This window comes from Bos mutus, chromosome 1 (genome assembly GCF_027580195.1).
Source record: "Bos mutus isolate GX-2022 chromosome 1, NWIPB_WYAK_1.1, whole genome shotgun sequence".
NCBI lineage: Eukaryota > Metazoa > Chordata > Mammalia > Artiodactyla > Bovidae > Bos > Bos mutus.
The window spans coordinates 66,978,535-67,006,432 of NC_091617.1; the positions used below are offsets into that span (position 1 = coordinate 66,978,535).

At 39.4% G+C, this 27,898-nt stretch overlaps 1 protein-coding gene across 1 annotated transcript in view; it reads right to left on the reverse strand.

The window, feature by feature from the left end:
* The window catches only part of HACD2 (3-hydroxyacyl-CoA dehydratase 2), an 87,417-nt gene that overhangs the window by 11,102 nt on the left and 48,417 nt on the right, over window positions 1–27,898 (reverse strand). The window contains exon 4 of the mRNA XM_005893406.3: window positions 19,886–19,974. Within this exon, the coding sequence (XP_005893468.1) occupies window positions 19,886–19,974 (89 nt within the window). The remainder of the gene's footprint in view (window positions 1–19,885; window positions 19,975–27,898) is intronic.

Consider the following 27,898-nt stretch of genomic DNA (forward strand, 5'->3'; position numbering starts at 1 on the left):
GCAAAGTAATGTCTCTGTCTAGGTTGGTCATAGCTTTTCTTCCAAGGAGCAAGCGTCTTTTAATTTCATGGCTGCAGTCACCATCTGCATTGATTTTGGAGCCCCCCAAAATAAAGTCTCTCACTGACTTCTTAGGTATTTTCATTTTAGGGGATGTTCTCACGATATGCCTCAGACTGCAAATCTTGCAAGAACATTTATTACTGTGGTATTAACTTTCAGCACACCCAGCCTTCCCACTCCAGCTAAGTTTATGATGATCCTTTACGCTTGAAAACCAATAGTAAGAATAAGAAACAACCTTGCACCTCAATTCACTTATATTTTCTTACATCCAAAAAGGGCAGTTAGAGAGTTGTATGTGAATAAGAAATTCCACTGAGCAAACCAAACAAACATCATTTACAAGATCTTCTCTGTCTTACTCCTAACATCTAATATAACACAAGTATGGCACTGTAACCTTAACTTTTGCTTCTCTGCATTTGGAATGTTACTGAGCACTTCTATTCTTCCTCAGAAAGTGAACATGGAACGATCTGCCTACACAATGAAATAAGCAGTCATTTACATACCTATTAGCTAAATTGCTCTGACAAAGAACTTCATAAATCCACAGTCACTATTCTCTAAAATAGTAAGAATTTCATACTGTCAAGAGCGAGAATACTTTTTGTTTTCCTGGTGCTCTTATATTAGCCAAAGTAAAGCAAAAGCTAAACCCCTTTAAAGCTTTCATGTTTCATTTTTCAGTCTGTCCGCAAATCCTTGCTTAAAACCCATCTATACCAAAATATAATTTCAAAGCACACTTTGCTTTTTTTTGATATACTTTGTAATCCTCATCTTAAGGAGATATACTTTTACAGCTATGGGCTGAAAGCCTTCCTCAAAGATCTTTAGGCTATAATAGAAGTTCTTCTCTAAAATTGTGCATTGTAATAGTCTTGAAAGCGGGAAGCGTGTTTTATTCATTTTTTGATTCCCAAAAGCACTTTGTGCTTTTCACAAGTAGGAGCTCAACAGATATTTGTGGAGCAAAACAATTCAATCCTAATCAGCTGCCTGCGCTCTGATACCTGATACTAGTTTCTGTGTAGTCTTGGAGGCTTTTAAATAGGGAGAAGCAGACAAGCAAGCCCCCCAGCCTTCTGCTCTGGTCCAGTCTAGAAGGTATTTGATTCACACACACCTTCAGTTAGACCAAAAGGACTGCGACAAACTCAGACTCAGGAGGAATGTGAAAACAGTCTGTTCCCAGAATCCAGCTGTGAAGACCATGTCATCATTTTAAAAAGCCTGCTGCTGCTAAGTCACGTCAGTCGTGTCCGACTCTGTGAGACCCCATAGACAGCAGCCTACCAGGCTCCGCTGTCCCTGGGATTCTCCAGGCAAGAATACTGGAGTGGGTTGCCATTTCCTTCTCCAATGCATGAAAGTGAAAAGTGAAAGTGAAGTCGCTCAGTCATGTCCAACTCAGCGACCCCATGGACTGAAGCCTACCAGGCTCCTCCATCCACGGGATTTTCCAGGCAAGAGTACTGGAGTGGGTTGCCATTGCCTTCTCCGTTAAAAGCCTAAGGATAGGGAAAATGACCGTTTTGCACAAATGATATCTTCAGATCTACAGGAAGTACAACATGTTATTAAGAAGGAGCTCATATAAAGTCAGAGATCAAGCTTGTCTAATTTGCAGATAACTATGAACTGAACTGAACTGAACTGATCCAGTAACACAAAATAGGGGTAGAATGGAATGAGTTAAAATGAGTTAATGAGTTAAAGAGACCAATGAGCAGTTTGGGCTAGGTTGACCAAAAATGTTTTGAAGCCATGTTTCAAAGCTGCATGCCCTCACTCACAGCACAAATGAGGATGTGGGCATGGGGCAAGCAGGTCAGCCAGGAAATCTTCCTTTGCTTGGGGCAGTGAGCTGTGTGTTGGACCCTCCATACTGCAGACGGCAGGTTTCAGCCCCCTGCTCTACAGTGAGAGAGGAGGCATGGGGAGTGGGTGGCTTGTGTAATTTAGCCAAGGGAGTTTACACAGAAATTCAAGCTTGAGAAACAAATGGGCACAAGAGAAAAACCTTTATACACAAACAGCATCATATGTTGGACTTTAAAAGGCTTAGGGAGTATCAGTACATGAAAAGCTGTCATTTTTATTACATTCAAAGAAAAACAGATGGTGCCATACAAGCAAATCTCTATGAAGAAACCCTATTCTTCTTAGCCTTTTGGAACCTACTGCTCACCACTCTGGTTATTTCAAAGAAATCCCCTGATCAAGCTTGCTGGTAAGACTTCTCTCTTCTTGATACCCCTTTCATTTGTGAAGAGAAGAGATTCTGGTAAACTCTAGGAGATGAAGACTAGAGTCCGTTCTTGGCAGAACTGTGAAGAGTATGTTTATCTTTCTCCTCTGGCTGCCATAAAAAAACACCATAGTCTGGGTGGCTCAAACAGTAGAAACGTCTTTTCTCACAGTTTTAGAATTCCAAGAGCAGGGTGCCACCATGCTTGCTTCCTTGTGAGGACCCTTTTCCTTGTTCATTCCAGGTGCCTCAATTAAATGGAATGATATTATGTTTCCTTCTGCATCTGGCTTGTTTCATTGAGTATAATGTTTTCAAGGTTCATCCCTGTTGAAGCCATGTATCAGAATTTCCCTCCTTTTAAAGGTTGAATATTATACTGTATGTAAATACCACACTTTGTTTAATGATTCAATTACTGATGGACATTTGCATTGCTTCCACCTTCTGGCTGCTGCTATGTACATGAGTGTACAAATATCTATTTGAGCACCTGTTTTTTCAATTCTGTTGGGTATGCCTAGAAGTGGAATTGTTAGGTCATATAATACTATGTTTAGCTTTTTGAAGAACTGCCAAACTGTTTTCCACATTGGCTACATCATTTTACATTCTTACCAACAGTGCAAAAAGGTTCCAATTTCTTCACTTGTTTACCACCATTTTGCTATTTTCCTTTTTCTTTCCTGACAGTAACCATCCTAATGAGTACAAAGTGGCATCTCACTGTAGTGTTGGTATGCATTTTTTCATGTACTTATCAGTCATCTGTGTATCTTCTTTTGAGAAATATCTTTTGCTCATTTTTAACTTTGGGGGAAATAATCTTTTTAATAATTATGATGACAACTGCAGTAAAAATAATTCTACATAACAGTATAATTGAATAATAGTATAACTGAATTCATACTATATGCCAAGCACTTTTGAACATATATTACCTCTTCGAATTCCCATTTTACAGATGGGAAAAATGAGGTTTACACATGTTGAACCCAGCCTGTGCCCCCAAACTCTGAACAGTTCTGACTTGTCTTCCTGGGGTTCACACACACACACCCCTGCTGCTGTGGGGAGAATATCCCTCTTGCAGTTGAGGATGAGGAGGTGAGGGAGAGACACAGAGGTGGCAGGCTGAAGACATGGCTAGTGTGGATGGAAAATCAGCTACATGTTGTAAATAAATAAACCGAGTAAATAAAACAATATAGTTCAAAAAACGGGACTTCTTGCCATTGGAACAGGTATTTACAAACATGGAAGGGAGAACTCTAGAAAGAATACCATGGTGTTGGATTGTAATTGGAGGAACTGGTATGAGCCCATGATTTTATAACACAGATTTATACACTTATATACATATATAAACTATACATTGAATATATATTTACACACATTTATACACACAATGATATACTTTTAGATGTACATGTGTATGAGTATACATATATGTATATGTTGTTGCTGTTCAGTTGCTATGTTGTGCCCAGCTCTGACCCTGTGGCCTGTAACACACCAGGCTCCTCTGTCCTCTACTATCTCCTGGAGTTTGCTCAAATTTATGCCCATTGAGTCCATGATTATATCTAATCATCTCATCCTCTGTCTTCTTCTCCTTCTGCCTTTCATCTTTCCCAGCATCAGGGTCTATTCCAATGAGCTGGCCTCTTCACATCATGTGGCCAAAGTATTGGAGCTTCAGCATCAGTCCTTCCAGTGAATTTTCAGGGTTGATTTCCTTTAAGATTGACTGGCTTGATCTACTTGCAGTCCAAGGGACTCTCAAGAGTCTTCTCCAGCACCACAATCTGAAAGCATTAATTCTTCAGTGCTCAGCCTTCTTTATGGTCCAGCTCTCGCATCTGTACATGACTACTGGAAAAACCATAGCTTTGACTATACAGACCTTTGTCCGCAAAGTGAGATAGATCTCTGCTTTTTAACACTATTCTAGGTTTGTCATAGCATTTCTTCCAAGGAGTAAGCGTCTTTTAATTTCATGTCTGCAGTCACTGTCCTCTGACTTTGGAGCCCAAGAAAATAATATGTGTCACTGCTTCCATTTTCTCCTTCTATTTGCCATGCAGTGATGGGACCTTAGTTTTTTTAATGCTGAGTTTTAAGCCAGGTTTTTCACTCTACTCTTTCACCCTCATCAAGAGGCTCTTTAGTTCCTCTTTACTTTCTGCCATTAGAGTGGTATCATCTGCATATCTAAGGTTGTTGATATTTCTCCCAGCAATCTTGATTTCAGCTTGTGATTCATTCAGCCTGGTATTTCGCATGATGTACTCTGCATACAAGTTGAACAAACAGGGTGACAATATACAGCCCTGACATATTCCTTTCCCAATTTTGAACCAGTCAGTCATTCCACTTAAGTTTCTGTTGCTTCTTGACCCATATACAGATTTCTCAGGAGACAGGTAAGGTGGTCTGGTATTCCCATCTCTTTAAAATTTTTCCATAGTTTGCTGTGATCCACACAGTCAAAGGCTTTAGCATAGTCAATGAAGCAGATGTTTTTCTGGAATTCCCTTGCTTTCTCCATGATCCAGTTAATGTTGGCAACTTGACCTCTGGTTCTGCTGCCTCTTGGAAAACTAGCTTGTACATCTGGAAGTTCTCAATTCACGTACTACTAAAGCCTAGCTTGAAGGATTTTGAGCATAACCTTGCTAGCATGTGACATGAGGGCAATTATATGGCAGTGTGAACATTCTTTGGCATTGCCCTTCTTTGGGACTGGAATGAAAACTGATTGTTCCCAGTCCTGTGGCCACTGCTGAGTTTTCCAAGTTTGATGACATATTGAGTATAGCACTTTAACAGCATCATCTTTTAGGATCTGAAATAGCTCAGCTGGAATTCCATCATGCCCACTAGCTTTGTTCGTAGTAATGCTTCCTAAGGCCTACTTGACTTTACACTCCAGGAAGTCCGGCTCTAGGTGAGTGACCATACCATCGTGGTTGTCTGGGTCATTAAGACCTTTTTTGTATAGTTCTTCTGCGTATTCTTGCCACCTCTTCTGTTTCTATTAGGTCCGTACCATTTCTGTCCTTTATTGTGCCAATTCTTATATGAAATCATTTCCTTGATCTCTCCAGTTTTCTTGAAGAGATCTCTGATGTTTCCCATTCTATTGTTTTCCTCTACTTCCAGTACTCCAAGGCCAAACTTGCCATTCACAAAGGGAAAAAAAAGGACACTGTTTAGACTGTTAGTGAAACCTGAGTGAAGTCTGTGGGGGGATGGTAGTATTTTATCAGTTTTGGCTTCTGTACTGGAGGGTTGTATGCAGGTGATGTAGGAGAGTGTCTGAAACATGCACTTGAGTATTTAGGGGGGACAGGACATCATGTACAGCTTGCTCTCAAGGTTCAGGGAAAAAATGATATGCAAATACAGAGGAGTAGGTGATGGAACAAATGTAGTAAAATGTCAATAGTTGGAGAATCTGAATGAAGGAAACATGGGAGTCTTTTGTACTGTTCTAATGTAAAGTTTCTGTATACCTGAAATGATTTTCAAATAAATTATTTTAAAATATCACCTGAGTAGTAAGCAACCACTTTGGGGACATAATTAGAAGCAAACAATATCACCTGGTTTCTATAAATTGCCTTTGATGTGAAGAATCTGAATCTGCTGGAAGAGGCGGGCTACATAACCATAAAAGAATATGTAAAAACATTTATAACAAAAACTGTCAATAAAAGCACACTTGAGACAGAACAATAGATTTAATGCTGAGGCTGAACTGGCATCCGAATTACTGCTGTCTTATACTTTAAGTACCCCAAGGGCAGGTCCAAAAACTCCCTTTGAAGAAGGGGTTAGCTTACTTAAAAGGCAAAATGAGATTTTCAATAAATGCCTTAGATTAGGATAATAATGATGATTAAGATAATGATAACTCCCATTAGCAGGGCTAATTATCCCTTAAGTATGGTAAAAGTAATTATGTATAAATCTTCACCAGCTAACTGTGAAACTATTTTAATAAGTATAAAGAATTCATTCCTATGTGAACAGTCAATTATATCTGTTTTAAAAGTCAATTATATCTCTGCTTCAGGACACAGAGAAGAATTCAGTACAGTTATATAAAAATTGTCACTGAAAGTTTGGGAAAAGACAAGGTTACATTATAGCTAATATGTAACTAACATTTACTGAGCACCTACTAAGTGCCAGGCACTGTTCTAAATGCTTTATACATATTAACACATTGTACCTCCAGGACCACCCAATGAGGAGGAACAAGTGGGCCTGGGAGACTAGAACAGCTCCTTAGGAGCTGGACCAGGCTGGTGTACCCCTCAGCTGGGCAGCTGGAGTGTGACACGTGGTGCCAGCAGCCTGTCTTTCCTGCCTTGTCAGTTACCCTACTCTAAGGCACTGCTTGACTCTGCTCCTGAGCAAGCCCTGTGAAGGCAGCACCTGTGATTTCTCTTTTCCATGCATCCTAGTGCTGAGCACGATACCAGAGCAGACAAGGCATTGAATAAGTATTTGCTGACCTGTCTGCAGCCTGGCCTGCACGTTCTCTCCCTTGGCTGGAATAGCCTTGGGTGAGGAGGGCTGGGTACCTGGGAGAGTGAGGTCACAGGGCTACTGCCTTGAGAGTGACGTCAGCAGAAGGTTTGGGTTGGGGCACAGGACGGTTCTGACGACAATCCTGGTCCTTTCCATAACTTTATTTTTTTGGAATAAAAATGTAACTCATCTAGTTATCTACTTAAAAGGAATGTCCTCCTTGATAAGAAATTGAAATGTAATAAATACTGACGTGTGGTGGTTAAAAAAAAAAAGATGTCTGGATAAGTGTTGGTCTTTTCACATGGCAACTGCATATGTAAAGTATCCATGATTTAATGTTTAGGGGGAAGGGATGAGGCAGAGGGTGAGATGTATGGAGAGAGTAACATGGAAACTTACAATACTATATGTAAAATAGATAGCCAGTGGGAATTTGCTGTATGACTCGGAACTCAAACAGGAGCTCTACGACAATCTGGAAGGGTGGGATGGGGAGGGAGAATAGGAAGGGAGGGAACAAGAGTGTACCTATAGCTCATTCTTGCTGATGTATGACAGAAAACCACAAAATTCTGTAAAGCAATTATCCTTCAATTAAAAAATAAAATAAAAACTTATGATAGGATACACAGTAAACAAACCAGAAAATAATACTCCTTTTATATGGAAAATGTGAGTTATATTAATATACTTCCCTTTTAAAGGAGAGAAAAATATGCAACTATATAGATTTTTCTTAATCAACAATGACAAGGGGGACTGATTAAAAATTATTTCCATTACAACACAATAACTAAGAACTACTCTTTAATATGGATGATGGCCTAGTTAAATGTTTTGGCTTACCAAAACAAGTCTTGGTCATGAAATTAACTTTTCTGAACATGCAATGAGAAAAATGTATAAGCATGCAGTAAATAGGCAACGCACAGTCATTTCTGCATTTATGACAAAATCAGACATGCAGGTCTGAAAGCTAAAATGTTCCCATTAGTCCAACTTTGATGCTACTATCTGCTCAGCCCATTTCCCGGGAAATATGAAGAAAGAATGGCAATTTCCTACAACTAGCCTCTTCTTCAATCACTGCAACTCTGGAACCAAACAGACCTCCAGGCTTCCAGGCTGCATGTCCTTATCCTTTCCCAGCTTCAACATCCTCATATGGAAACTGAGGTAACATATTTGCCCTTGCACGGGTTCACATGAGGTTAGAAAAACCTATCAAGGACTCAGTAAAGTGCTACTGCTGCTGCTGCTAAGTCGCTTCAGTCGTGTCCGACTCTGTGCGACCCGAGACAGCAGCCCATCAGGCTCCACCGGCCCCTGGGATTCTCCAGGCAAGACCACTGGAGTGGGTTGCCATTTCCTTCTCCAATGCATGAAAGTGAAAAGTGAAAGTGAAGTCGCTCAGTCGTGTCCGACTCTTAGCGACCCCATGGACTGCAGCCTACCAGGCTCCTCCGCCCATGAGATTTTCCAGGCAAAAGTACTGGAGTGGGGTGCCATCGCCTTCTCCGAGTAAAGTGCTAGCCATTCATAAATAGCAGTTATTATTTTTATTCCATGAAAGAAAAATTCAATTCAACAAACATTTATTAAGTTTCTACTATCTATGCTAGTCACTGCTGGGATCCAGTACAGGCTGGTGGCTGCCTCTTAGGCTTAATTACCAAAATAATATTTTGTCATTGTGTTTTCTGTTAAGTGTTAAAGCATTAGCCTGTACCAAATCTGGGATGTCTAAGGATCTCACCAGCTGCTAGCCTTTCCCAATGTTCTTCCTAAGTTCAGTTTGATTCTCTCAGCTCCAAAGAGCATGTTATTAACAGTTTTCATGCAACTATTATTACCTTCGACCAAACTCAAGTATAAGGACTGCATCAGAAAACAGTCATTAATTAGTTCCACCTTGACCATATATATCCAATACAGCCTAAGTATTCTATGAAGCAATAGTCCTTTATTGCCAAGAGAGCCTGAGATCAATATGCCCAGTAGAAGGTTACTGTGGTCTCATGGGGAGAGCTGGTGCAGTCACCCCACAGTCTGCCCCCAGACCTCTAAATGCATCATCCCAGTGTGCCTACTCAACACTCTAGAGGGGACAAGATGGATCACTGTCAGAAGTGTAACTGATGTGGTCAAAAGAACATGAAATGAGCAATATACACTGTGAAATGTCATGGTTCTTTTGTTCTATGATGGTTTAACAATTGCAAAAATGTAAGACAGAAAATAAAAACAAAGGCTTTGATATCATCTCTTGGAACATAAATATTAAAACAATGCCCATAATCCTGGATCACAAATGTTTTCTTTGAGTTTGTACAGTGCTTTAAAAAATATTTGAGCCAGTTTTTTAAGTTGAGAGATTTCACATTAAAAAAATCTGTATTTCTGCTTTTTTCTTTAAAAAAAAAAAAAGTGACTGCATAAGACTAGATCAATTTGCCAATTACTAGCTGAGGTGAGCACCACCTTTGTTCTGAGATGATGTAGACGTTCTAGTCATCCTATTCTTCTTGAAATTTCTTTTAACACCCACCTGGGGGACAGACATCTGATACCAGTTGATAAGCTCTGCTACTGATGGCAAGGTGCTATATAAATGTAACATGACTATTTGAAAAACTCTAAAATCAAAAAAAGTATTTAGTATATTAAAAACTTGGTTAATTTGATTAGTGTTTACACTTGAGGCTCTCAACATGTACTGCTTTGAAACACTGACCTCAACGAAAGATTCCTTAAACTTGGCTTAACAAGACAGCACCAATGCAAAAGGCAAAAGAGAGGCATAGTTCTCAGGTTTTCAGCTATTGTGGGTAATATTTTTGCCAGAGCAAAATACAGTAAAGGGGAGAAGATACCAAAACTCATCCTGTTAAAAACAAATGTTTATGGCGGCAATGTAAAGAAAAGATAAGTTAAAAGTCTTTAATGCATCAAGCCTAATAATTAGTCTCCTCCCTCCCTTTCAAATGCAGGCATATCCTCAGCATGCTTCCACACACATCCACATGTGGCTATCAAGTCACGTCTTACAAATTCCCGAAGTGCACCAGGGTTTCACTTCAGACTTGAAAGGGCTCCATTCTCTGGAAAATGCAGACGACTTAGTAATATGCTTAATTTTATCTGTAATGCATCACAGCTTTTAATGAGAGCTTCCTGACTATACAGGGCTTCTTGACATGGGTAGGTAAAAAAGGTTATTGAGTCCTCCTCCTGGAAGCCATGGAAATATACTTCATAGATACTTCATGGGAGCAGGGGAATGGGGATTTCTTCAGGTTCCCCTGTTGTCTTCAAGGTTCCCACCGAGACCAGTTACCTGCTGCATTCACTGTGCACGTCAACTGCCAAGAGACTGAATGCACTGGTATTCTTGTCAATTTATGTATTTTTAAATGATCTGATATTTCACATTCATGCTGAAAATATAGTTATATTAAAAAAGCAACAGTATACAAAGGACCACTTTGGCAAAGGAGCAGATTATTTATGAGACAGTTCCTCCTCCTACATATTAAAAGTTTTCAAATGAATATTAATCAATGCTTTAAAAATTCCACTTATTGTACCGTGGAGCACACCTATTTAAAAGCCGTTTATTGCTAATAATTTTTAACTTTCCTTGACTCTGCTGATATATTTTAGCAATGCTCACGATGCATGCCAATCATCTTTTACAGTGTGAGGTGAGAATCTTTGAGCTCATAGGGATAATAATGTTGACTATATTTCTAAGGTATCCTTGAAGTCAAATAGGAGAGGCAAGGTCTGTGAAATGGTTTTCAGCAAAGCCAGACGTGGGACATGGTACCATGGTGACTCCACTGCAAAGGCCCAACTCCAGGTCTCTGCAAGGTGGAGTCTGTATGGCCTCCTACCTCACCAGTTAATGAACTGCTATCTTTGCAACAGATGAGAATACCACACAGTTTCCCACACCTGCAATCAGGATTTTTATAAGAGTTTAATCTAGCCTTGAACAACAGTAAAAAAAAAAAAAAAAAAAAAGAGTTTAATTTACAGTACTAAAAGAATTCCTGGATTTAAAGAACACAGCATACCAAGTATGTCATATAAATTTCCTGTGGCTACTTGTTTTTTTTCTTTTAAATCATACAATCTTGTACATGAGATAAAATATATGAAAACCTAATTGACTGAAATAAAGAAAATGGTAAACATTGTGTTAGCCAAAAAGTTTGAGATTTTCCATAAGATGTTATAGAAAACTTCGAGTGAACTTTCTGGCCAACCCCATAATATTACGCTGAACAACTACAGCTACACTGTCCCATGCAGTAAGCTCCAGTCACACGTGGCTGTTTGAAATTAAATTACATTAAATTCAGTTCCTTAGTCACTCAGGGTTATTTCAAGGGTTCAATATGTGCACACATACAACTAGGAGCTACTATGTTGAACAGCACAGGCACAGAACATTTTTTTCATTGCTAAAAATTCCTATGGACAGTCCCAGGATAGAAGAAATATTCAAAAGAAAAATGTTTGTAACCAACATGCTTCTGTCACTATACAGAAGCAAAAAATTACCGTTTTTGGCTTGAAATAAACATCTGAATTCACTTTACTCTCAAATCATGGATGAAAACTGGTTTTCGTGTCAGAATTGACTTATTGGTAACTCTCCACTGACAGTGCAACTTGACAGCAGAGCTCAAACAACAGGCTTACTTCCCTGAGCCATTCTTCAACTTAAGCTGAACAGATAACCAAGGTGAAACCACTGAGGCTCTCATGGGAAATCTCAGTGTAAATATCATCTCAGTTGTTTCTTTGGGAAACAAAGGTAACACTTTTTTTTCTTTTTCCACTCTTATTTCTTTTCCATGAGAGTTTCCCGTGCCAAGAGTCAAACATCTTTGTGAATCTCAGGACTTCACCTATCCAGATTTGGCTCTAAATAGGCTTCCTACTGTTTGTAAGTGGCAGCAATTACATATGTTAAGATACTACCCAATAGTTTGAAAACATCTTATGCCCGAAGAGGATGAATTCCACCAACAAGTTTCTTTGTTAAAAACTTCATTATCAAAAATAGGAGGAAAGTAGGAGACACCACTGACACATCCAGAACATGAGTCAAATGGGGATAGAAGGGTATTAGCATAATATTTAAAAAGACTAACTGAATCTTGGGGACACAAAAAATCTGGAAGTTCTGGAGCAGAAGGAAAGGAAGAGGCCAACACTGCTCAGCCTGAAGGGCTCGGGCACGTGCTGGGCAGTCTGGACTAGGCAGGCAGGCAGGTCTGGCTTTGGGTCCCAGAAGAACCTCCTGACAGTGGGACACTTTCCTTTGAGCTGACAGGTCAGGCCCTAGCCCTTCCTGCCCTGCGTGACACCCTCCCAAATGAAGATAACTATGCAGTCTTGCAGGGAATTTGTCTGATGTAACTGCTCCCCCTCATGCCAGAATTGAGAAACGGGAACGAAGGATGTCAGAGACAGCCCTTGGGGTAAGAGAGCAAAAGAAAGTCCTGAGAAACTTCAAGTGTGAGGGTGTTTGTAGGGCAGGGTCACCAACTGAGAAGGGTGAAGAGGAGTGGCCAGAAGAGAAAAAGATTAACATTAAACACAAATGAAACTGATTTCCTGATTTTGTTGAGCCTGGAACCCATTCAATTCTTAATTGAAAAGTGGGGCTATGTTCTTGTAGGGTGTAGTGGTAATACTGGCTTGCATGGTTTAAAATGTTTTATTTTAAACAAAACTGACTTAATCATCAAAGAAAAAAGTATAATACACTTTGAACAAAGGAGTTCCACTGGAGTTTTCCAGGGGCTACAAAAGAACCAAGGCAATGGGAGAAAGGTGCAACATGAGATGTCAGAAGTGAACTGACACAGAACCCAAAAGGATCTAAATATTTTTCAATATTTTGAAATAAAATTTTTATACACAGTTCAAGAAAATGTTGGAAAGGGACAGAAAAACACTCAGAGAAAAATAGACAACCTGATTTTGCTCAAATCACCTAAGCTAAATATACACAATGTTAGAGTGAACCATCCAGCAAGGAGAAAAGTAACATTTTCTTTACGTGTCCATTATTAACAGATGCAGAAGTGGCATTAAATTATTGCTACATCTGTCTTGGAGTTGTCTAAAGTCTGACAGCGTCTGATTAGCTATCAAATGATGAAGTTTTTCTACCTTTAGGAAAAGTGCTAATTTTAAAAGTGAAGGTGATGCAAATCCACCTACAGAAATATTTAAAATAGAAAGTAAGGGAATAGATAAGAGTAGGGTGGAGAACTTTAGACACTCAGCACTCAGGGGGCCAAAAGATACTGAATGTATCCCAATGTCTTTTGTTGGCAGAGCTGAAACATCACTGGAAAAAGGTCCCTGAGAAGAAGACAGTGGCATGGCACAACGTGCCCTAGAAACACAGCCTCTCAGCTTCCCATCTGAACGATGGGGATGAGAAGGTGCCCTGCCTCCCTCACTGAAAGGCCGAGTTCATGGATGGCCACTGGGGACACTGAGGAGCATGTGCAGCGACAGGAAATGTGCTGACAAGGGAGGCAACCCCAGGAGGTGGCAAAGAGCAAGAGCGCGCTGCAAACCCAGCCGGAGTACCCAGCAGAGGAAGAAACCTACAACACAACACAACAGCAACAGAAGCATAGGGTCAGGATATCACTGTACCTGGTCTTTTAGCTTCCACAGAGTGAAAAAGAAGAGGACAAGAGGAAGACAAGGAAAACTGTGCTTCATCTCTGAAAGAAGCAGCATTCCTTCTGAAGTTAAACTACTTTATACATTAGGGTTTCAGAAGCTGCTCAGCAAAAAAACTGCAAGCCAGAAACCCTGATAGTTCTAAACACTGATGCCTTGTTTTCATATAGTCCTGTCACTTAATCTTCATAAAAACTCTGTGACATGAGCAGGGCAGATACTAGTATTACTCTGTCACAGATGACAAAAACAAGGCTCGGAAAGGTGAAGTACTTTGTCCTAAGCCACAAGGTAAGTGCCTGCCGAAGTCCACCCTCACCAACCCTCATGTAAGATATGGCTGCTCAGCCTCCATGTTCTAGAATACAGTGTTTGACTTATCTAGAAAATAAAAAACTATCCAAGGAAGGTGATATTGAAGGAGGAAACAGACAGAACAGGCTCCGTCTTGAAAGCAGGACTCCATCTTGGGCTGGACTGTGGACTTTGAGCTATATGCCCAGTATCTGTGAAAATGACATACCAACTGGAAAACCAGGCCCCCAGATGGAAGAACCCCAGGGCTCATACCTAGACTCTCCATTGCCTAAAAGAATACCCTAATTATCTGTGTAACCAAATAGAATCATAAATTCTATTATGCTTATTGGGGTATGACCACAGGCCTATTGATAATTGTCCACTGTTAACTACCTAGGCCTAAGGCATATGAATCATGGGTTAACTTTGACTGTATCTTTCTTTTCCTTTGTTCAGACTAGTTTCAGGGAATTTGGGGAGGTGGGTTTGGGCACGTACACTTAGGGTATATAAGGTTTTCACAAAAACTGGTCAGGGTCCTTGGCGAAGAGGAGACTCTGCCGTGGGCCCGCTGGTGTAATAAACTGCACTCCACTATCTGCATTGTCCTTCTGAGTGAGTTTGTCTCCTGGAACATGTGGCTACAACAATATTTCTTGAGAAAACCCAAGAAGATATGCAGTATTTCCCTGGGTAGAAGTTGTCATAAATGACCTACCAGGTGGCACTGCCAGGCAACAAGGAGCACATGCCCACGATAGAGCCCTTCCCTGCAACCTACCCCCAAAACAAATGACACTTTAACTTTCTTCCTGCCATGCTTTCAAATCTGCCTCTGCCTGCAAGGTGGCCCTCAAGCTTCCTCTTATATGTACCTGAGCTGCAGTTCCACGGACAGTGGATTTTGAAGACTACACGAGAAGCTCCAGTGCCCCCGCTTAGCTGGGTAAGGGAACTCCAGGCGTTCATTCTCTAAGAATAAGACTACGGCTCTTGAACTAGGGACAGAGATGGGGAGACTTGGTTATGCCTACAGGAAACTAAGCAGAGATAGGAAGTAAAATGAAGAAAAAGGAAAGCTGAATGAAAATTACAGCACATTACAGTATCTAAGAGCATTTCTCAAATCTTAGATCTCATCAAATTATTCAAGGAGCTTAATAACAGTGATGGTTCTCTGTCTCCACTCCTCAAAATTCTGTATCAAATATGGGGTGGGACCTGGAAGGTGCATTTCTAAGAAGCTTTCCGGGGAATTCTGTTCCAAATAGTCCATATGCCAGTATGAAAAATAGTCTTGGAACTTTCAAGAAGAAAGGTCAATTAACTGGAGGGATATATCAGAAGCCCTAAAATGAGCACTAAAGAAGCAGAGAAGCACACTGGCAAAGTGTTGCAGATAAGCACCCAGGGCTTGCAATTATTTGTACATTTCATGTATAAACCATCTGACTAGAGAACAGTATTTCAATATGCATGTGGTATGACAGAACTGCTGAAGAGGAAAGGTGCTTCTGCATCCGAGATGTGATGTGCTTAGTCCCTCAGTTGTGTCTGACTCTTTGCGACCCCATGGACTGCAGCCCGCCAGGCTCCTCTGTCCATGGGGATTCTCCAGGCAAGCAACTGGAGTGGGTGGCCATACTCTCCTCCAGGGGATCCTCCCAACCCAGATCTCCCGCACTGCAGGCGGATTCTTCACTGTCTGAGCCACCAGAGAAGCCCAAGAATACTGGAATGGGTAACTGAAATGGGTGTTTTCAACTCTACACGGGATAGAGTATGATTAGCATACACAAGTAAGAATGTGTTTGCATCACATTTCTAACTGGTGAGAGCAAGCTTTAATGCAGGAGGAAGACTTTGAATTTAGAAGTTTACTTTCAACTCTGCCATTTGACAGATGGTCATTTGCCGCTCTAGCTTCCAAGCTTTAAGTGGAATCTACAACCTACCCCAAGAGACAACTGTCAAGAGTGAATAATTATATTTTAATAAAGCCCTCTGTAAAGTGTAATGCAACAAACAGCAAAACCAGCATAATGATAGAGAACTGGACATTACTTTCTTAAACATGCATGACAGACTTTTTGTAGGCAGCTTGATGAGAAGTTAACAATGATGGCAACTTGAGTGTCACAAAGTCCAGTGGCATGCCAGAGAGAAGTGGGAATCAGCTGACTGGTGAAATCAGGAGAACTCACAGGACATTACAGAGGAATGTGAGAAAACATCCTTTTCTCTAATGATGGCAAAGGGTAAGGAAGAAAGGAGAGACGGCTCAGCAATCCAGGGCAAAGCTCTATTTTACACAAGTTACCCCACCTAGTAAGGTGTTGAAGGTGTTCGCTGCACTTAGGCTAAGTCACAGTGAGAGCCCAACAACTTCTTATTTAACTGCTGTTCACAGCGGTAACCTGGGACTTCTGCTCAAGAACACAGCAATCTCACACTCAGAACTCAGGAGAGGATATGTGGGGGCTTCTTCAAAGAGGGTTGGCCAAGAAAAGGGACAGTGGCCTACTTGTATGTCCAGGAATCTGGGGCTTGGCTTAGCTACTTTTAGAGAAGGAAGAATATGTGCGCTATGGACTTCTGTTTTTGATGGGGGATAGGGGTGGGGGGTGGGAGATCATAGTAAGGGACATAAGGTGGCATTTCCTACTGCAGTTCACTCTGAAAAACATCAATTTTGTTTCAGGTCAATGAAGAGACAAAGACACTGACGCAAACAGAAGGTGAGGGGAATAAATGCCCACAGAAGCCTGATGTGGCAGTAGCAGTTGCCATCCTGGCTAACGCAGAAGCCAGTTCATTTCTGGGGGTCAGGTGGAAAAACTGCAAAGAAAACAGGTTAACTAGAATTTCTGATTCCTCCTGTATCCCACGTTCCCTATATCTCACCCTGAACTTGTTATCAGAAGCTTAACTTTGCTTATATAAAGAGTCCCTTTAAAAGGAAAGAAGTGGGAGGTTATTTGCTATGTTAGGTCAAGAAAAAGCTTTTGAGCATAGAGACATTTTATCTTTAATATCCTGCTCATCAAGAAGTTCTGCTAGTGATGGTGGATCCTTATACGTCAGAGAAGAAAACCATCTGATCCTCTTTTAGTTCTCTGATATACCTGGCAACATTTATGTGACTAGTTCTCTGCTGTTCTATTCTCTGCTGTTCTCAGCAGCAGAGAATAAAAATGACAGGTAAGAATGCATGTTCTATAGGGCCTCTTAAAAGAAAATCTACCTCAAATATGAAAAACGTAGTATCTAGTCCTAAAATGTATATAGGCTATACCTTAGTACATCATGTACAATTACAGAAAACAAGAGGAACGAGTGTAGAAAAATCCAGGCAGGCCAAAGAGGGTGGGGCAAGAGTCCAAACCCAAATGTAATGCTATGAGAACAAGGCATGCATGTCCACTTTAGAGGACATGTGATGTAAGAAAAGAAACTGAGGATGAAAGCAACGTACTGTAAAAAGAATTTGAACATTAATATGATAAAGTGAGATATATTTTATTAAGCAGTTATTTCTGGAATCAATTTCCCTATGCATTAGTTATTGGGAATTTAGTTATTAGTTGTGTGGTTCCCACCATTAAAAATAAAGCTGAATATAAGGAAAATAATGATATTTAAAATATGTTTCAGTAAAGAGAAGAATGGACATTTAACAGGGAAGCCATATATAATGTTATATAGGACAAACTAAATTATAGCTAACATGAAACTTGACAGCAGAAAAAATAGCCTTTGCTAAGAGAAGGGGGGTAAGGAGCAGGTGACGGACAGCAAACTGGCCTCTGAAATGCCACACTAACAGGTCTTCAAGCTACCTATCAGCAACTGGGGGTGGGTCAAGAGGGAATCTACTTCCATAAACAAAACAGTGAATGGGTTCTTTTCAAAGAAAAGACAAGAAGTGTGATCATGGAGCAGTAGAAACAATGAATCCTATTTACATGAGCAAGGAATAAGTCAATCAATAGGGTATACATGAAAAGAAAATGGAAGAGGTGACAGTAAGATTTACTACATTCCTAAGAAAATGATATGTTAATGATAGTAAAATTGGGTAACATTGGCTGCAGAGAAACAATTTTGAATATGCAAACATAACAAGCATATAACTGAAATTACTGTGTTGACACTACATGTGAAACCATCTGTTAAATGGCAAGTCTGTGCATCTGTCAGGTGGGTGATTACTAAGGGCAATGGCCAGGTCTGCATACCGTAATCCACAGAGACATTTAATAGCTTTTTAAGCCAAGCTGTCTTATTGCTCTGCCCAGAAAATTCTAGGAAATGTTGGTAACAGCAATATGGTAACAATTGCTTAACTTGAATTGTAAGCATTTTTGATTTACTTGTCTATACTCTTTGCCAGAAGTGAGAATAAGCAGGAGTGGTTACTGAAGCAGAAGAGAGGAGAAGCAGAGGCCATGAATAATCCATCAGCTGGAGCATTAGCTCCTGAACACCTAGTATCTGACTCTCTTGGCTGATTATAAACACTCCACAGTTGATAACACTCTATCTTCATGTAACTACACTCCACAGTTGATAACACTCTATCTTCATGTAACTAACATTTAATTATTAGAAGTACATAATTACTTGTTTAAGAATATAAATGAGTTACTATTAGGAAGAAAGTTTAGGTCACTTAAGACTATTGGGAAGTTAAAACTATGAGTTGCTGGTTAAATGGAAAGGAAAGAAGGAAGAAATACAGGTTATTATGATTTATAGAAAGGACGTTGAAGCCAATGAAGAGTAACTTTTCCTTACTCCAGAAACAACTAAGAATGACAACAAGGGGCAATATGTCACATTAGGATTTACTTGCCTGTTTTTGACTTTTTCTTTTTTTAAAGAAATGTGGCCACTCTAAAAAGAGATCATGTAAAAGTATCAGATTGTTTTACATCCTTCCTACACAGAAAGTGTAAACAGACATCTTCAAGGAGTAAATGAGCTTAAAAGAAAAATTCTGTGGATCTGTAACAAGAACAACAACCTTAGCTTAGTCAATTTTCATTAAAAACTTAACTATGTGCATTTTTTTAATGTATAAACCACATGCTAATAAAAAGTTAAAAACAATCACTAGTTAAAAAACAAATGAAACTGTCTAAATAAATCCTGAAAAACCAAGTGTTTTGACAGGGATTTCAGAGTAATAGAAGACAAAGAAAACACCAGGATAATGCTAATACATAAGTGCATTCCATGAGGCTAAAGTACCCCATAATGCTGGTGGTAAGTTACTGGGACTGGAAAACTGAAATCTGAATCTTCTTGGTGGGTACCAGTACTCTGCCTCATGGTGACATTAACAATAATGGACTTTTAAAAAGCGAAAAACATACTGGAAAACAATTCCCTTCTCCAATACCAGACAATGAAAGATAGCTGTGGATTTATAGCCATGGTAATGATGGTTTCCTCCCTCCAGTTCTTATAAGAAGCTGGCCTGGCTGGGCATCTGCCTCAGACCCTCAGAAGAGCACTCATCTCCCTGAACCACTGGACTCAGCACACTTGGGAAGTCCATTAATGCAAGTGGACTGGGTAGGAACAAGTTTGTTACTTTACCCTGGTCCGACAAAGATTGGACTGGGAATGAATTTATGTCCCTCACTTCCCCAACAGTCCCACTACAAAGATGCAGCTGTCCAGAGTTTATGGTGCTGAATTCAAACAAGGAACCAGAAAAATATAACTGAGGTGCAGACCATAGCCACACCAGCCAAATCTCAGAGGGAACTGAGACTTCAGGACTTAGTGTAATCAGTCTCCTTTTTTCAATTCTGTATATTTGGGGTATGTTTCCCACAAGTAACCAAATTCCTATAGTACAAGTGAATTTTATTTGGGCTATATTGATACGCTGTGGAGTTCCATCTTTAGCAATAATACACGTGTGAGAAAGAAAAGTTGACTGAAGCTTGTTAATGCTGACATTGTTTTATTTTTGTCTATTTAAATGCTTACCTCTTTGACACTATGTGTTACTGCCCATATTAGAAAAACTCTTGACATCACCTGGAAAGAAGTCAGGACAACAGAAGACGGAACAATTCCTGAAAGAAAATTTAGGATGGGTAAATAAATGTATTGTAGTGAGTTTCAAAATGTAATAGATTTCCTAAAACATCCACATTTTAATGTTTAAAGCCATCATGAGCATCTACATTGCTATATAGACTATGTTTTTCAGTGTAGTCAATATTAAAACCTTTTCCTCCCTCAAAACAATAATATTGTTAATGGTAATTGCAAATCATGGAATCTAGGTAACTTTCCTAGGTCTTTCAAAGTCACTGACAAAGTACAGTATTTTTTAATACTTTTACAGGCAGAGAAAATAAAACTACTGCTTAATGCTTAAAATTAGACATTGAAAGCTCATTTTACAATATGGGTTTCAGAAATTAATAGGCAACTATGGAAAGGAAAATCAATAGTTTGTGTCAACAGAATGTTGAAAGCTCCTGGCTTTCAGACTGGATATGATACACTAACAGTCAGGTTGGCATTTTTTATATTTTGCCAACAAGCAGACAAACTCAAAGTTTATACACCATTTTTTCTCACCTTATTCATTAGGGTAAGCACTGGTACAATTATCTTTCCAATGTCCTCAAGTTATAACGCTAGAATCATGTTTAGTTATTTTTGATAATTATCAAGTTCTGCTAAGTTTACATTTCTTTGGCTTCTCCCTTCAATTCCTACAACCAGTCTGTATCTAGAGACCAGCCACCACCATTATATAAAAATCTTCCCTCCTTTAATTCATTTTAAACCGAGTAATAATTCATTATCTAAAAATATTCTCTTCTCTCTGTAACTTCACATTGGCAAGGAACTGCTACAAAAATAAAATCTGGAAGCAGAATTATGGGTATCCAGTCCAATAACCCCTCCACCATTTCTCTCTGGTCATACTGCTATTAGCAACTAGACTTACCAACTTCCCAGACCTGTCAAGTTGCATGTGGGCAACTCCACACTTGCCAGGAACCCCTTATCACAGGCAGTAAATTCTTCATCCACTTTAAAACTAACCTTGATCTTCAATACATTCAATGGACTATCCCTGATCAATTTTCATTCTTCCAAGCCCTCTAAAATCACTCAGACTTCTGGACATTTATATAGCCGGACAAACTACAACTTGCCAAAAGACATATGTGCAATCATATGAAGCTAAAATTACCTCTATAGGTTTGGCTACGAAAGAAATTATTTTATATCTCATTAAGAAAAAGAGATGCTACATCCTATTAGAATGAGTTTTAAAGATTTGGGCTTTGAAGAGGTACGGTTTGGTTTTCAAAAGCAAGTAAAATGGACATGTCAAGCACAATGCTTGGCATATAAAGATGCTCAATAAACCTTTATAGAATGAATGAAAATCAAAGTGTTAGCCATTCAGTTGCGTCCAACTCTTTGTGACCCCCATGGACTACAGTCTGCCAGGCTCCTCTGTCCATGGGATTTCCCAGGCAAGAATACTGGAGTGGGGAATAATGGAGTGCCATTTCCTTCTCCAGGGAAATAGAATGAATATAAAAATATAAACGTATGGACATATAAATATATGGAATAGAACTGAGAGTCTGGAAGTAAAGCCTCACATTCATATTCACTTGATTTTTCAACAAGAGTGCCAAGACAAATCAGTAGAAAAATATTTGTCTTTTCAACAAATGGTTCTGGGATAACTGAATATCCATATGCTAAAGAATGGAGCTGGGACACTTTCTTAGACCAAATATAAAAAATCACTCCAGATGGATCAAAGATCTAAATGTAAGAGGCAAAATAACTCTTTGAAGAAAACATAGATGTAAATTTCTGTGATTCTGGATTAGGCCATGGTTTATCAGATATGAAAACAAAAGCACAAGAAATAAAATTGGGCTTTATCAAAACCAAAAACGTATGTGTCTCAAAGGACATTAAGACAGTGAAAAGAAAACCCACAGGAGAAAGTATCTACAAATATATATATATAATCTGGAGCTTATATGTAAAATATATAAAGAGCTCTTATAATTCAATAATAAAAGAAAACCCAATTTAAAAGTGAGCAAAGGATTTGAGTAGACATTTTTCCAAAGAAAATATGCAAATGGTCAATAAGCACATGAAGAGGTGCTCAACATCATTAGAGAAATGAAAATTAAAGTCATAATGAGATAGACACACTTCACATCCACTAGGAAAGTGAAAGTGAAAGTGAAGTTGCTCAGTCCTGTCTGACTCTTTGCGACCCCATGGACTGTAGCCTACCAGGCTCCTCTGTCCATGGGATTTTCCAGGCAATAGTACTGGAGTGGATTGCCATTTCCTTCTCCAGGGGATCTTCCCGACCCAGGGATCGAACCCCGGGTCTCCTGCGTTGTAGACAGACGCTTTACCATCTGAGCCACCAGGGAAGTCCATCCACTAGGAGGGCCACCATTACAAAGACATATAATAACAAAATTAAACCAGTCAATCTTAAAGGAAATCAACCCTGAATAGTCATTGGAAGGACTGTTGTAAAAGCTGAAACTCCAATACTTAGGCCATCTGATTTGAAGAGCAGACTCACTGGAAAAGACCCTGATGCTGGAAAAGACCCTGATGCTGGGAAAGATTGAAGACAAAAGGAGATGGGGGCAGCAGAGGATAAGATGGTTACATAGCATCACTGACTCAATGGACACAAATTTGAGCAAACTCCGCGGGATTCTGGAAGATAGAGGAGCCTGGTGTGCTACAATCCATGGGCTCACAAAGAGTCAGACATGACTTAGGCAACTGAACAACAACAACATAATAACAAGTATTGGTGAGGATGTGAAGCTGGAACCCTCATACATTGCTGACGGGATTAGGAAATAGTGCAGCCACTCTGGAAAACAGTCTGCCTCAAAATGCTCAAAATGTTAAATACAGAATTATCCTATGACCCAGAAATTTCACTCTTAGAATATATATACCCAAGAGAAATGAAAACATGTATCAGTTCAGTTCAGTCACTCAGTCATGTCCAACTCTTTGTGACCCCATGAATCGCAGCATGCCAGGCCTCCCTGTCCATCACCAACTCCTGGAGTTCACTCAGACTCACGTCCATTGAGTCGGTGATGCCATCCATTCAGCCATCTCATCCTCTGTCATCCCCTTCTCCTCCCGCCCCCAATCCCTCCCAGGATCAGAGTCTTCTCCAATGAGTCAACTCTTACATGAGGTGGCCAAAGTATTGGAGTCTCAGCTTTAGCATCAGTCCTTCCAATGAACACCCAGGACTGATCTCCTTTAGAATGGACTGGTTGGATCTCCTTGCAGTCCAAGGGACTCTCAAGAGTCTTCTCCAACACCACAGTTCAAAAGCATCTATATATATATACCCATACAAAAACTTTTATACCAATGTTTATGCTGCTGCTGCTGCTAAGTCGCTTCAGTCGTGTCCGACTCTGTGCGACCCCACTGATGGTAGCCCACCAGGCTCCCCTGACTCTGGGATTCTCCAGGCAAGAACACTGGAGTGGGGTGCCATTTCCTTCTCCAATGCATGAAAGTGAAAAGTGAAAGTGAAGACGCTCAGTCGTGTCCGACTCTTCGCAACCCCATGGACTGCAGCCCACCAGGCTCCTCCATCCATGGGATTTTCCAGGCAAGAGTACTGGAGTGGGGTGCCATTGCCTTCTCCGACCAATGTTTATAGTGGTATTTACATTAGCCCCAAAGTAGAAATATTAAAAATGTCCATCAACAGATGAAGGGATAAATAAAATGTGGCATAGCCATACAATGGGACATTAGAAATAAAATAGTAATAGAAAAAAGAAATGAAGTAATGATATATGCTACAATATTAATGAACCTTAAAACATGATGCTGAGTGAAGAAGCCAGTTACAAAAGAGCATGTATTATATAATTCAATTAAGATGAAATATCCAGAGTAGGCAAAATTATACAGACAGAAAGGAGATTAGTAGTGACCTGGGCCTAGGAGGTTAGGAAGAAAATGGAAAGTAATTGTCAGTAGGTACACAGTTTTGTTTTGGGGTAATGAAAATGTTCTAAAATTGATTATGTTCTAAAACTGTACACTCTAAATGAATGAAGCGAATGGTATGTGAATAAACCTTTTATTTAAACAAATGCACAAATGAAGTATAGAGCCTGATGGTGTAATATGTAATACTGCTAAAGAAGCTAATTAGTAAGTCAAACATTAAGTGAATATACTTAGCCAGATCACAATTCCAATAAGAAAAACTAAAAAAGATTGACAATCAAAGGTTTTCCTAAATGAGTTATCAAGTACTTGTCACTTAAGGAAAGACCACCACTCTTTCTAGCTGCTTTTTTTTTTTTAACTCATAGACCAGCTCATCATGTAAAAATTAATATTTTTTTCCTTTAATTTCTGCTCTTCTTTTATCACTGAAACAACAGGCTAGACAGCTAATGGTTTGAGCAGTACTCTAGGGCTGCTGCTATATTTGGTTGGGGATCAAAAAAATCCAGGATCTGGACCTCAGACTTCCAAGTTCAAAAATCTGATTTTATGTCACTTAAGAGCAAGAATTAGTCTCTTGGGAAAAACCAACTCATTAATCAAATTCATAGGAGACTAGCTAACAAACCAAAATGTCAATTTATTCACTTGTAATAGATGCACAGCCTTTATAATAACTGAATGACTAGGATTTAAGAGACCCTCATCTAGGGGTGCATTTTTTGCAAAATTTGTCTAATTTTGACAAATTCTAATTTGTCAAAATTAGAATGCTTTGGAAGTGTGATTTTAAACAGAGGGGTTTGGGAGATCTGGAGATGAGTATCACCGTTCAACTATATACAGCTTTACTAATTATCCCTTCTCTACTACAAAGCTCCCTTTCCTAGGAAACATGGATATTTATATGTTTCCCTTTCAAAAGCACTAAACAAGAATTATTTGACTGCTTTCCTTAACAAGTAAGTTTGGGTGACCAAAAATAAAGATTTACTTTTTTGGTAAATTTCCCACCAGTCTTTTCTTCTGTTTTTAAATACAGTTCAACTTCTATTGTTTATACTCTTGTTGCTTGCTTTTCTCATTTAACATTTTAAGAAATTTTCTATCTTACAACATATTAAAAATATTTTAACTTGAGTCATAATATCCCTTTGAGTGGAATGTATTTATCTCTTCTCCTTCTGTGAGACATATATATTGTTCCAATTTCTTGATACTATAAATGAAGTAATTAAGTATTAAAAATAACACTTAAAATTTTTTTGAGGCTTAGACCCTTTTTTTTAAAAAAAAGGATTATTTCCTTGGGACACTTCCCAGAAGTGTAACTACTAGGTCAAATGGCATGAATGCCTTTAGAGCTCTTGAAATATACCACCAAATTGCTTTCCAAAAAGGTTGTATCAATATACACTCCTACCAGCAGCATGGAAGCGTGCCTGCTTTAGCACTGCCTCAGCAGTGAATTTAAATTTGAGTAAGTTAGGAAATAAAAAGCCGATCAATGCTTTCTAATTTGACACAGATGTACAGATGTTTTTGGCTTTGCCTGCAGGTGCTCCTACATGCCTGTTCCAGAGAATCTTGCTATTTAGGCACCTGAAATTTTTCCAAGTGATGCCATCTATACCAACTCTCACTTTACTTAGTTTCTACAGCACAGAACCTACCTCAACCAGTCACCCAGTATACAGCACTTCTGACCCTCATGACAGCAGATCTTTTCTCGACTTGTAACAGTCAGTCCCACTGTGATCACATCTGTTATACCATTACCCTTTATTTGAACACAGTGCTTGTTAACATAGCATATTAAAACTACCCAAACTGCACACTTTTGCTGTGGATGACTGCTTCAACTGGCTGTTTCCAAATGACAAAGAGAGATTCTGCAACCTGATCAGTAAGCTATTACTAGATCAAAATTCATTCAAAATGATTACTAGGTATATGTTGTTGTTGGGTGGTTTAGTAGCTAAGTTGTGTCTCTTTTTGCGATCCCATGGACTGTAGTTAGCCAGGTTCTTTGGTCCATGAGATTTATCTATTGGACAAAAGTATTGAGAGGAACCTATCACTTAATTCAACAAATATTTTTGGAGTACCTACTCTGTACTGTTCTTCATGCTGGGGGTACAACAGGAAAGGAAAAGTCCCTGCTCCCATGAACTTACACTCTCAGGCTATAACTGATTTGCTTTGGAATAGCTTTTATTTTTAGCACATTTTCCCTGAAGTTGATGTGGGGCTAGTAAAACATTTGTAAACAGGAAAATGGCATGACTGCTTCTCAGTTTCAGAAAGATATCTCTGTCAGCACTGCAAATCTTTGGCAAAGCAAGGTTATAAATTGAGAAATAATTATGAGAATTTATGTTGAAAGGGTGATGAACTTTTGAAGCAAAACACTGGCAGGTAAAAGAAACGCAGGCACTTGTGTGTGGGTGTGTTAAGCAAAAGCTGTATAAAGGGGAGCTGGCCATCAGTTTCTCATTTCTCCTGAACCAGGGTGCTACGAGGATGCTCCAACCACCTGATCCCTGCGAAGCTGAGTAGCGCTGAGAAATCCTTCCTGCCTGATGCATCCCTCACATGGGCCAGGTTAGTGGGACTGGAGACTAGCTACACATGACCAAGACCAGGATGAAAGTTAAGTACAGGAAAGGCAACACAGGCCAGGAGCAGAGCAGGGTAGTGTTCAGATGGAGCCCACTACCAAAGAAAGACAGGAGTCACAAAGTTGGTGCCAGCAATTAAATTAAATGTGGAAACTAAAATCAGAATCTCCCTACCCAAATTCCAAATCCACTGAACTAAAAATAATGAACATTAAATAACAACAACAAAAATGGCTAGCAGTAACCAGAAAGGAATCGGGTAAAACATTATGTCACACATTTTAAAAAATGCTAGCCAAGAAAGAAGGGATTATTGCATACCTCCTACTCTGTCCTCAACCCCCAAAAGTGATACTGGTGAATCAAAAAAATTGCAAGAATCTCCACTAACAGGCCTAGATTTGGAGAGAAACACAAATTTCTGACTGGAGTGTGACAGACATGGAGGCTGGAAAGTGACAGGGAAATGACTAACTGGGAGCCACTCATTGATGCTAAGCCTTTCAGATCCCCCACAGAGTTGGAAGACTAGTGCAAAGTTCCCTATGGGGACAGGATATACTTTCCTTTTTTTTTTTTATTTTATTTTATTTTATTTTTAAACTTTACATAATTGTATTAGTTTTGCCAAATTTCTACAGGGTTGAAGAACTCCAGGATGGAGTAATTAAGTCTCAGAAGAAAGAGCTCATGTGTCTTTAAATAAGTAATTCGTTCACCTTGTTCAAAACTTTTAAAGTATAAAAAGATACACTGAGAAAAGCTTCCCTCCCAAATCCATCCTACCACCACTCAGGTGCCTTTCCTACAGGCAACCAGTTAATGCTTTGTCTATCACTCCAGAGATACAGTTTAGGCAATCAACAGCAAATACGTGAGTCAATGCGTAAAGATACATTTATACACACTCTTCCAATTGTTTCCATGATGGCAGTCTTTACACATATACACTATCACGTGTAAAATACAGCTAGTGGGAAGCTGCTGTATAGCACACGGAGCTAAGCTAGGTGCTCTGTGATGACCTAGATGGGTAGGATGGGGTAGGGTGGAAGTAGGCTCAAGACGAGGGAATATATGTAAACACATGGCTTACTCATGATGTGGTACAGCAGAAACCAACAAAACACTGTAAAGCAATTATACTCCAATGAACAAATAAGAAAAAAAATATCCTGAATATCTTTCTATATCAATACATGCATACAGTTTTAATTATTAAGGCTTGATGTTTTAATATCCATATACTCTCTAAGCCCTACTCCCATATCCTCAGCGTGTAGAAAAATACATAAATCAGGAAAACCTCCATCCTTGAACTGTAGCTCAGAGGGAAAAACAACTGAATCTTAAACAT